This window comes from Aplosporella prunicola (genome assembly GCF_010093885.1).
Source record: "Aplosporella prunicola CBS 121167 unplaced genomic scaffold K452scaffold_139, whole genome shotgun sequence".
Classification (NCBI taxonomy): Eukaryota; Fungi; Ascomycota; class Dothideomycetes; order Botryosphaeriales; family Aplosporellaceae; genus Aplosporella; species Aplosporella prunicola.
This window is the reverse complement of record NW_022983667.1, coordinates 1-11,278: the sequence shown is the minus strand read 5'-3', so window position 1 is coordinate 11,278 and position 11,278 is coordinate 1. Positions and strand designations below refer to the sequence as shown.

Here is an 11,278-nt window from a genome sequence, read left to right as displayed (position 1 = left end):
GCTTAGGGCGATAGGTTAGGGTAAATAAATATAACTTAACTTAATTAATCGGCGGAAAGCTACTAAGCAATACCGCAGCTACCTAGAGTAAAGATAATAATTAGAGAATAATAGCATTATAGCTTCAGGCTATACTTAACTTTATACAAGACTTATAATAGTTTAAGAATAGAGATAATCCTACAGCATAGAACCTCTACACTACTATCCCCTCCTACCCTACTATCCGCTCCCGTTACCTTCCTTTTTCCTCCCAGATTAACAAATCACATGTAAACTAGTAGCAAAACTCTTGAATAGTCGTAGCCTACATATCGCTCAGGGCGATAGGTCAGGGTAAATAAAAACAACTCAACTCAACTCAATCATAGAGTTATACCGTACGCTCACGATAATTCGCCGTTACTAGAGGCGCTCGAGTTCCGCCTCCTTATAAACTACGCGACTCTAAACAGCCTACATACCCGCTTTTCTAAATATAATACCGAGCTACTAGTCGAGTAACGTCTCCTATAGTATACGGGACTCGTAGAGGTTCGATAGTAGCGGGCGCGGAGCCCTATTAAAGCTATATATAGATTATCTAGAGCTAGCGACGATAACGTAGGGACAAGATAAAGGGTTATTCAGGAAGGAAAACGCTAGGTAGTAGGCTACGGGGTTAATTTATACACGGACATAGTAATATTAGCGCGTTACAGTACGCGCGCGCCTTTCGCGATAGACTACCGTCGCCTTCACCTTCACCTTCACCTTCACCCGTTCGCTACATATTACCGTGAACCGCAGTTCCATCGCCTACCGCCGCTATAACCCTCCCTCACCTACCGTCTTAACCTTCGTCTGCGATATCGATCCGCATACCTATCTATACCGTACCGCAGCGGCGCCGCTCCGACGAGCATAGGCATGGAAGGCTTATTGTTATAATAAGAATACGAGACAGTTAGAGGTGGCTTGCAGTCCAGAAACAGAAAACTATACCATCCGGAATTTATCAGTCAAGGAAGCCATGATTCTGCACGAACAAACAATAATAGAAATTCTATTTCGTCTTCGCCCGTATTGCTGGACCACAAGCTTAACATATCCTTTTCCACAAAAGCAACGTAGCCCATATGTTTATGCATGCCAGATACTAGAGTAAAAAACAACAGAAAACCGGCCCCCCGACATAGCGAAACTGCGAAACAAGTTGCATAAAAACAAGAATGGTGTGGTGGTCCCATATCCAACTACGATGTTTCTGCGCTTGAAGCTTGTTTCGCAAGCTTTTCCGTGGTGAGCGCAGGGTTGAGAAGGTTCAGAAGGGATAATTTTGCCCCAAAGGTGCTTGCCAGCCATGCCCTCAACTCCGCAGCTACAAGGCTGTCTATGCCATAAGAGTTTATGGGCTGGGTTGCATCTATGTTAGCAGTTGGGATGTAGAGGAGTCGGGCGAGTTTCATGCGTATGACCTCAGCAGGATCGTTTCCAAGAGCTTCGGCACTGGTGTGATCGGCGGAGTTGCTGGGCGCTGAAGCCGCCTGAGCAAAGGCCACGACAAGTGCTGCAAATCGCGGATCTTTGGCCCAAGCCATGTTGTTGACCGGGTATCTTGCGTCCCGGGAAAGAAGATTGTGTGGTTCTGGAACAGCGACCAAGCTCGTGTGAACTGCCAGTTGCTCGGATTCTACGTCATCACCGTGGCCTTCCCGCATGGCGGCCTCGCATAGGGCAAGGAACTCTTTTTCAGTGATTCCAGCCAAACCTTGTTCCAAAAGCTGACCCTGGCTTTCTGGTGGCATGGCGTTGTTGTCAATGTCCAGGACATGGTTGGTTCCCAATAATGTAGCTGGGAATCCCATCTTCCGCCTGAAGCTGGCGAAACTTTCGAGTATGGCCCACGAGATTGTGGACGGACCATTAAGGGGTGATCCGAGAGCGGGACCCAATGGACTGAGCATGAGGAAGAAGTCTACAGGATCCCTCAGATTGCGGTGAGTGAACAAACAGGAGTCGAATGTCTGCTGAAAGGTATCGAACATGTTCGCGGCATCCGTCTTTCCTGGAACAGTTTTCTGCACGACACGAATTAGCAAGCTTTGGCGAAGATATCCAGGGAGTACTTACGCCTTGAAGTGTTGAAACGTGCACCACCCCGCGAATCGGTAACTTTGACGATTGGATGCCATTCACCACATCGATCTCATTCGCGAATGGTAGAACAGTCACATGGATCCCTGACGCTAACGCAGCGTCAATGGAAATGTCTGTTTCCCTTCCTGGTCCGCAGAGCACAGTGAAACTGGTTGCTCCATTGTTCGCCATCCATTTGATCAAGCTTATAGTGATGCCATCGGGATCTCCGATCAGGAGGTATGATGCGTCCGAGTAAAGGATGGGCGTGGGACACACTGATTGTTTCTCGATCTTCTTTCTGTCAGCTTATAGTCGTATGTAATGTATGAGAGGAGGACGGACCTGCAAGGTGGCTTCTGCATTATCACACCTCACAATGGCATCGGAAATGCCAATCGGGCGACTGAGCATAGATATAACCTTTTCCATGTCTGATATCGGATACGTCTCGGAGCTCGGCAGCCAGGTTGGTCCTTCACTTAAGAACGCCTTTACGTGTGGCAAAAGGCTGCAATACTGTTATTCGAATCTTCCGCAGCAGTACAGAATAAAACTCACCTAGTAACGGCTTCCTTGTCCTCTTGCACAGATTCCAGATCTAGAAATACTAGCTTCAGATTCCTTCCGAGAGACGTGAGATGGTAGTCGCCTGGGTTTTTAGGTCCTCCCAGAATCACGACACGACCGAAGTCCGCGGCGCAGGGCAAACATTCCCAGGCGGTCTCTGTAGTAGAGAGAACCAAATCGAATCGGAAACCTTGTGTTTCTAATTCCTGAGTAGATGCGTATATGTTGTCACCGCAGATTCCTGCAGCTATCATGTCGTTTTTGGCATTGTCATCATCTACAACAGCATAGATTCGCGCCTTATACTCGTTAGCTCTGCTACGACGATATGCCATATGAATGAAGTTGTGTTACCGTTTTGGCATATTGTCTCGCAACCTGGCAAGCAATAACAGCCTTGGCAATGTGGGAATGCCGGACGAGGATAGACTATATGCGCTTCAGATTACAAATATGTAAGCTTATATGGGTACTTTTACTTACACTCGGGTTTTTGGAACCACCAAACGCATCGCTCAGTGCACACAGCACTGCGTAACAATGAGATGGGAGTGCAGCCATAGTCTGCGTTACGTTAGACGGCATTCAGAGTCTATAGCGAAGACTTACCGAGAGACAATCCATATTCTTCGGCAGCGTCTGGCAAAGCGTTTGTCTGGTTTTCACCACGGTACGGAATGGACCGTTGCTGAGGCCAAACACGTAATCGCCGGTACGGAAGGCTGTGACCGCAGTACCTACTCTCCTTACAACTCCGACAAAATCGGCAACATGATGCTTGAACACGTTGTCATCCGTCTAACTATGTAAGCACTTGTTCAGCTTCCTGGGGGTTAGGGATAATTCTACCTTCCGCTCTAGTCTCGCAGCATGTGTCTCTACCTCTAGATCATCTGCACCCAGAATTTCTGAGCCATTCATGTCGGCGTCGAACACGGCTAAAGCAGAGTACTCCTTATCGTAATCTTTCAGCGTAAGGGGCCTTTGCCAAATATTGACGTCCTTCTCGATGACATTTGATGACAGGTCCTCGAATTTTTCACCAGCGATATCACTAAGCAAGTCGTCTTTCTGGAGGCGAGAGACATAAACGACACCAGAATCGATCCGAAATCTGTTATCAGCGTTCGAGGTGTAGGAGAATGCGCGGTTCTCCAACACAACCAGAAGTTCGAACTCTTTATCGCTAAGATTGGCTTTGGCATCCAGATCCAGAGAAACAAGGCGAATGGCTTTTCCAGAACCGTAGAGGGACCGCAAAAATTCCCCAGCGGACGCATAGATTGCTGATTTACCTTCTAGCGTGCCGCCGCAAGCCACGCAGAGTAGGGAGTGCGCGTGTTCAGCGAGCACGTTGAGGTTCCGCAGTTCTTCTGAAGTGAGCTGTTCTTCGTGGTTCGCAAAGAAGACGACGCGCTGATTTGACGTCAATGTGGCTGTGACTGCACTGAGAGGTACTAGCTGGCCCAGTCGGCCAGCCTCGCGGAGGTGGTCGCAAAACTCGTTGATGAAGTTTGTCGAAATGCCCTGGTGAACCAACAAAAGCTTTGTTGGTGAAGTGGGCTCTAGCAAGAGGCTCGGCTCGGGGCTTGCGGCCGTTGCAACAATTATTCCAGCTTGCCGGAGCTCATCGAAATTGTCCAGCATAAAGTCTATGCCTTTGAAGCCGGTCCGTGGCAAGACTTCTCTCCAAATTTTGCGGGTCAAGAAAGGCCCATCGAGTCTCCTATAATGAGGGTCCTGATCACCGTTCCAGAAATCCGAGAAAGTCCCCAAGATCATGTTCCATGCTGGCCGTGCTGTCGAGAAGTTAGAGTTTAGCATATGTGAAATAAGAGGAGTTTATATTACGCTGTAGCAGTTCGAACATTACCAGCTTCCCTCCCGGCTTCAAAAGGCGGCGAACATTGTTCAACGTGGCGGTTATATTCGTCGTGGCGTGGATTACCTACGTGAAGTGAGACAAGGCAATTGACTAAAACAGGATATCGATACTTACATTCGACGCGATGACGAGATCATAGTCCGGCCCGAATCCCTGCTGAGCAACATCTTTTTGCATATTGAACGGAGCATAACGCACTCCATTGAATTTGGCGAAAGCCTCCTCAGCCGCAGCAAGAAATGCCGTTCCTATGTCGGTAAAGACATACTCGCTGTAGCCGCGGAGCTCACTGTTGCCCCTGAGTGCAGGAAGAACTTCTCTGGTTGCACTTCCGGTGCCGCCTCCAATCTCAAAGATACGGATGCTAGGGTTCTTGTGCGATATCAAAGACACCACATCTCGTAAAAGACGAGTCCCGTCTTGATAGAGCTTCATGAACTCGTAGAACTCGTCAAGGTACCGGTGCTGCACGGCCACCTGGATACCAGAGACTTCGCCGTTGTATATGGGCGCAAGGTTTTCGTACATGTGACACATCAAGCGCATCTCGGGGCCGTACTGAGCCGCCAAATCATGCTGCATTGAGTGAAGCGCTTTCCTTCGTTCCTCAACGGAGACATTCAAGAGGCTAGATCCAATGAGGGAGGGATCCCGTTGTATGAGGTCATATTTCTCAGTCATCCAATCCAAGAACCGCTGAAGATGTGGGACCGATGACCCTCGAGCAAATGTCTCTGCATATTCCTCCCGAAACTGAACGACTTGCGCAAAGGCTAGGCGATCGAGTAGCGGCAGTTGCTCGTCTTTCATTTGGCTGTGGCTTGGTGGGAAGAGCCGATCGAGTGCGGCATCAGTCAACAGACTGACATCTGGCTTCCACACCATCCGTGAGATGCACGTAGTCATTTGATCAGGAAGGCCACCAGTGCCAGCTGCGAGCATTTGTACACCGGACGCGTGTACCAATACACCATTACAGTTGTTCAGTGCAAGTGTGGCCTCGATGCTTCGCTTATCGTGCAAGGTGGCGCGTGCCATTCCACACGCAGATGTCCCTTTGGCGCCAGATGCCGAGATAGAGAAGCTCTCGATGGAAGTGACCATGAAGGAAGTTCGTAGGATGCGGGTCCCGTGCGCTGCTACGATGGCGAGGCGAAACAACGGGTCGATAGATACCGGATGGACAGCGTAACGCGCTCCCAACATCGGCCTGTCTGCAAAACGCAAGGCAATCTCTCCGAAAGCGCATGGACTGTTCTTGCCCACCTTGACATCCGAGATATTTCTGAGCGCTGGGCCATAAATTGCGCCAGCTGCCTCTTGAGCATCATAGAAATGAGCCAAGGAGACTGGGACATGCGCATCTGACTGTTCTATTGGCTTCCGTAATGTCGACTCTGTGAGAAGGATTCGACCATGAGCGTGCTCAGTGAAACGATCCTCATCCACCGAGGTTACATGGAAGGCATAGTCCGAGCCACGCGCCCTCGACGGATACAAGCTGAAGAGGACCTCGATCCCCTCGCTAGTGTCCGGAACTACCAAGGCAGACGAAATCTTTACATCCTTGAGCGTAATTGTGGTGGCGCCAGTCGCTGTCCGATTTTGTAATTCCATCATCTGCATCGCCGCTTCAGCTGCCATGCACAAGTAGGCAGGTGTGGGAACGACGATTTCGGAATCCATCTTGTGGTCGCGCAGCCAAGGCAGATCATTCTGTCGCAATATGTTCCGCCACATGGGAGCGGTTTTGTCACCGCCGGGGAGACGCGTGCCTAGGAGTTCATGGCGTGGATGAGTTCTCAGCCGGTGTTCCCGGTTCCAGCGGTTCTCGCGATAGAGGAGCTCGCCGTACTGCCACTGGTAACGGGGCAGGTCCACAATTGTGGAGCCGAAAGAAGTCTTGACTGTATCACCGACCAGCACTTGGGCAGCATTCACTTGGCGGAGGTCGACGTTGGTGCCTTGAGACCACAGGAAACCCGCCAGATATAGCAGGTTGATGGCGCCGTTGGTGTTACGCGTGAGCGAGGGAACATACTGACACGACTGCGAAATCTGCCTCAAGGGCCCCTGGAGCGCTGAGTGCGGTCCCACCTCAACCATATGACTGACTTTCACGATTTGTGTCGCTTTGCGGACAGCCTGGTCAAATTGGACGGGTGATTCCAAATTTGCTCGCCAGTATTTGGCATCAATGCTCGTCTCTCGTCCCGTGGCGGTGACGGTGACAGAGGACACGAATATACAGCGCGAGGGTGTTTGCCTGCACAGCTCTGAAGGAAGCTTGAGCAGCATGCTGCGGAGTTCCGTCTCGTACGCGGCGCCGACTGTCTCCATGTGCTTGGAATGGTATGCGTTTCCGTCGGTCGACAACACTCGTGCAAAAACTCCATAGTCGTCAAAGGCTTGCTTCAACGCCACTATTTCGTCTTTGTTGCCGCTCAAAGTGAGGCTCTTGGGAGAGTTGTAGCATGCAATGGTGACAGAGGGATAGGAGTCCAGCATCGGTTCGACATCTTTGGCGCCCATGCCAACGGCTAGCATTGCGCCGTCTGCGACATTACGAGCCACCGCCCGCCCCCTGGCGTACGCTGCGACAATTGCTTGAGCCAACGTGATGTGTCCCGATGCGTACGCGGCAGCGATCTCCCCTAGGTCTGGTCAGCAGAGGATTGCTTTACGCAGTGGTGGGAAAAGTTACCTGACGAATGCCCCACAACCACCGACGGCCTGATCCCCCACGAGCCCAACAGGTCAACAAGCGCAATTTGAACTGCAGTGGTAAGGGGTTGCGAAAACTCGGCATCGTAGACCTTGCTTGACTCCTTCGCACGGAGAGACCCTGCGAGCATGTTAGGATTAGTTGCTGAGCTTTATAGCTGTGCAGATGACTTGCCTTCAATGGTCCAGGTCGGGGCATGATCGAGGGTTGCAAGCACCTGGTCTTGTCGGCGGATTGATCTGAGATATATTGCAAAATTATCCATCAGTGGAAGCCCCATTTGCGGCCACTGGGCTCCTTGGCCTAGTAATGATTAGAACGACACCGAGAGTCCAAAATGAATCATGTATGCCACTTGCCTGTGAAACAAAACGCAACCTCGGGGTTTACGGAGCCAGTAACCCTGTGAACAGGCATACTTTCCGCGTCCAGAGTATCTGATATGCGACCGCGTTCAGCAACGGCAAACGATCGCAGAGGAAACACAGTCCTGCGGCAGCCGAGAGTGTATCCCAGATCCACAGGATCCCATCGACCGGCCTCTCGCCGAAGAGCGTCAACATTGGCGTGCATGGTTTGCTTATCGTGAGCTGAAAATGGCAGTAATACGTACTTGCGGCCTAGAAGCGCGTGATCTTGCCGCTCATCTCTGGACGGCGCCTCAAGGATGACATGGCCGTTGGCCCCGCCGTATCCAATTGAGTTTACACTCGCACGCCGGACAGCAACGTTTGGCCATGTCGTAGTATCTTGTACGATATGAAGGCGGCCATCATGCAGGTCGACTACAGCCCGTACCGTTAGCATTCTTTGGAAAAACGAATTGGTGGTCGCGACTTACCGTTTGGATTCAATTGAGTGAGGCGGCGGATGGGGGGGATCACGGCATGCTCAAGGGCCAGAACGCTCTTCATAATCCCCGCGATGGCGCTCACCGGCTCACTGTGGCCCAGGTTCGTTTTTACCGCGCCAATGTGCAGCGGCGCTTTGGCGGACCTGCCACCGGCAAAAACATTTCCAACGGCCTCAACTTCGATCGGGTCTCCCACAGGAGTTCCTGTACCGTGGCACTCAAAATACGACGTCTCTGCCGGGTCTAGGGCGGCGCGGTCGTAGGCACGCATGATGTTGCTAGCCTGGCCCTGGGGATCCGGATGAGTAATGCCGCCGGTCCTTCCATTTCTGCAATAGGGTTAGCAGAGGTCTTTAAGGGCAGCAAGTTGGCAACCCACGCATTGACGGCGGTTGCCTTGATGATCGATCGGATTGGATCTCTGTCGCGGATGGCCTGCTTTAGGCTTTTGATGTATAGGACGCCAACCCCATCCGCTCTCGCATACCCGTCCGCCGACACGTCAAAGGTGTTGCACCTAGAGTTCTTAGACATTGTCCCCAGCGCCGATGACACCATCTGGCACTCTGGGGTGAGAATCAGATTAGAACCCCCGACTATGGCGGCGTCACAGTCTCCGGCTTGTATGGAGGAGCACGCCAAATGTAGCGCGTACATGGCTCCGGAACAGGAAGTGTCAATCGTCAAGCTGGGTCCTTTGAGATTGAACACGTAGCTTACGCGATTGCTCAGCAACGTGACTCCTCCACCAGTCATTGCATATGGGTCTGGGTACTCAATATCTCGATACTGCATGATCTGATGGTCGTTGTTGAAGCTGCCGACGAATACTCCTGTTTTGGAGCCCGAGACGCGACCCAGAGGGTCACCGGCGGATTCGAATGCCTCGTAAACCGCCTCTAAAAGCTTCTTTTGCGCTGGGTCAATACTGGCTGCCTCTCTCGGATTGATACCGAAAAAGGCGTGATCAAGCCGTCGGGGATCGTCCTTGAGAAAGCATCCGCCCCGAGCGAAGAAGGACCCGGGCCGGCGGGTATCGGGGTGGTACCAAGAATCAATGTTGAGCCGGTCGGGCGGAAATTCACTGTAAGCGTCCTTCTTCTGAAGGAGGAAGTCCCACAGTGCATGAGGTGAGTCGATGTCGCGCCCACTTTCAGTGTCACCGGGCCAGCGGCAGGCTTCGGCAGTTAGCCACGCTTCCGGGAGCGTCTGAGGGGTATAGAGTGACTTACCCATTCCGATAATTGCAATTGGCTCCACGGCAGTGGGACCGGTGCCACCATTGAGGTGGCTATTGCCATTGGCAAGCGGTTCCGCTGAAGGTGCCATTGCGATTGTCTCAGTGAACAGGACAAAAGCTCTTGTGGCTCACACAACAGAAGACAACTAACGCGTATTATATATACACGTAGAAGTTAAGTAGAGTGCAGATAGAGTGGGGGTTTAGCGATATGTCGGGGCGAGCTTGATGTATGCAGTCAGCAAGACGTGCGTGTATATTCGCGGTACTCACCCCCCGCACATTGTACGGTCCCAGTGCGTTCCAGGTCTGGATACCCCCGCAGTGGTGCGGGGAAGAGGGATCCAGACTGCGGACTCGATTGGTCTTGCCAGAGCGTAAATGAGAGGCGGCCCGTCCGCATCAAAGGCAACACCACATCATCACCAAGCCCCAGAATTACACACACGTTCAACGACCTTAATCAAGCACCATGAGTTTCGAAACCAGCGCCGAGTTTATGCCTGAGCCCTTCCCGGACAACGTGCCTGTCGCGGACCTGGCTCGCATCAGCCTGGCCAAGCTTCTGGACGATGACCAGGACGAGGCAGCGCTCTTGTTCGAAGTGTGCAAGACCAATGGATTCTGCTACCTTGATCTCACGACCCACCCAAAGGGACTTGAGCTGATCAAGGACGCCGAAGAGGTCCACCGCGCCTCGAAGGAGGCGTTTGAGAAGACTCCCATTAACGCGAAGCGGGAGTTCAAGACACGCCCGCCGGAGACGGGCCTTCTCGACACCGGGTAAGTACACCTGCGCAGGACGGGCCGAAGCTGACGCCAGCAACTGGGTGCAGGTACAGAGAGACTGGCTGTGGCGACGATGGCTTGCCGAACAAGCTCGAAATGTTCAACGTGAAGATCCCTCGTCACTCCTCGTGGCAAAAGACTGATGATGGTACAGATATCGCAAGCAGGCCTGTTTTCGGGCACCGAGGATTACAAGCTGCCGCCATTCCTGGCTCCACACGAGGACACGTTCCGCGACATTCTGAGGCGTGCTAATGTGGTGCACAATGTGATTTTGGGGACGTTGGAGCGGCAGTTGAAGCTGCCATCGGGCACGCTGACTTCGATCCACAAGCTGACCCAACGGTCGGGCGACTTTGTGCGCATCCTCAACTACCCTGCGCCCAAGGACGGCAAGCCGCTGGCCGACCCGCCCACGCCACCGCACCGCGACGCTGTCAGCGTGGCCTTCCTCTTTACCTGGCAGGGCGGGCTTCAGATCACGGCTGCGCCCAACGAGTACCGCCGCATTGACACGGCTCTCGAGGACGAGGAGAGCTGGCAGTTTGTGCGCCCGCTGCCCGGCCATGTCATCATGAACCTCGGCGACGCCCTGCACATCCTCACCAACGGTCTGCTCAACTCGGGCAAGCACCGCGTTGTTACGCCCCCCGGCCGCCAAGCTCTGCATGACCGCATCAGCGTGCTCTTGGTCGCCCGGCCTGAGGAGTCCACCCAAATGCGTACCTTGCCTAGCCCCTTGCTGCCGCCGGGCAACTACCTGCCCACTGACATGACGGCCAAAGAGTGGGGCCAGGAGAAGGTCATCCGCGTCCTCCGCTTGATGGACAACGCGAAGCACTGATCGGTTTGGACACTTCCCAGCAGCGCAATGCAACAGATTGAAACAGGGCAAAGGCTGGGGATACAAGGCAGCTCTCGGTATATTGTTTTCTTTTCAAATGAAACATCATTCTCTACGCTGCAGTGTCAGATAACGTGACGGCCCTTTCTTTTTGAGATTCTCCGTTCTGCGTGAAGGAAAGGGTGGGTTACAGGCTAGCACCAGACCAGTCGGAGAGGTTGAATACGGCTGGGTTGCAGCTAGTAGTGACAAAA

At 52.6% G+C, this 11,278-nt stretch overlaps 2 protein-coding genes across 2 annotated transcripts; one reads left to right on the top strand and one right to left on the bottom strand.

The window, feature by feature from the left end:
* Window positions 1–1,235: 1,235 nt before the first annotated feature.
* On the bottom strand, window positions 1,236–9,480 carry K452DRAFT_303672 (uncharacterized protein; the record flags this gene model as incomplete). The annotated part of the gene is made up of 15 exons (XM_033542754.1): window positions 1,236–2,060; window positions 2,113–2,412; window positions 2,464–2,629; window positions 2,680–2,987; window positions 3,043–3,117; window positions 3,172–3,252; window positions 3,298–3,486; window positions 3,538–4,487; window positions 4,540–4,636; window positions 4,688–7,227; window positions 7,278–7,418; window positions 7,718–8,083; window positions 8,140–8,480; window positions 8,531–9,329; window positions 9,384–9,480. 15 exons carry the CDS (start codon window positions 9,478–9,480, stop codon window positions 1,236–1,238), a joined length of 7,275 nt encoding a protein of 2,424 aa, XP_033390981.1.
* Window positions 9,481–9,759: 279 nt separating this feature from the next.
* Window positions 9,760–11,181, top strand: K452DRAFT_293354 (uncharacterized protein). Its single transcript, XM_033541548.1, has 3 exons — window positions 9,760–10,174; window positions 10,228–10,285; window positions 10,335–11,181. Exons 1-3 carry the CDS (start codon window positions 9,864–9,866, stop codon window positions 11,022–11,024), a joined length of 1,059 nt encoding a protein of 352 aa, XP_033390980.1. The 5' UTR covers window positions 9,760–9,863; the 3' UTR covers window positions 11,025–11,181.
* Window positions 11,182–11,278: the final 97 nt, after the last annotated feature.

Coding starts and splice junctions, on each gene's coding strand:
- K452DRAFT_293354 (XM_033541548.1), top strand. CDS start 9,864: ATGAGTTTCGAAACCAGCGCCGAGTTTATGCCTGAGCCCTTCCCGGAC. Junction 10,175..10,227: donor ACGGGCCTTCTCGACACCGG/GTAAGTACACCT, acceptor AACTGGGTGCAG/GTACAGAGAGACTGGCTGTG. Junction 10,286..10,334: donor ACAAGCTCGAAATGTTCAAC/GTGAAGATCCCT, acceptor ATGATGGTACAG/ATATCGCAAGCAGGCCTGTT.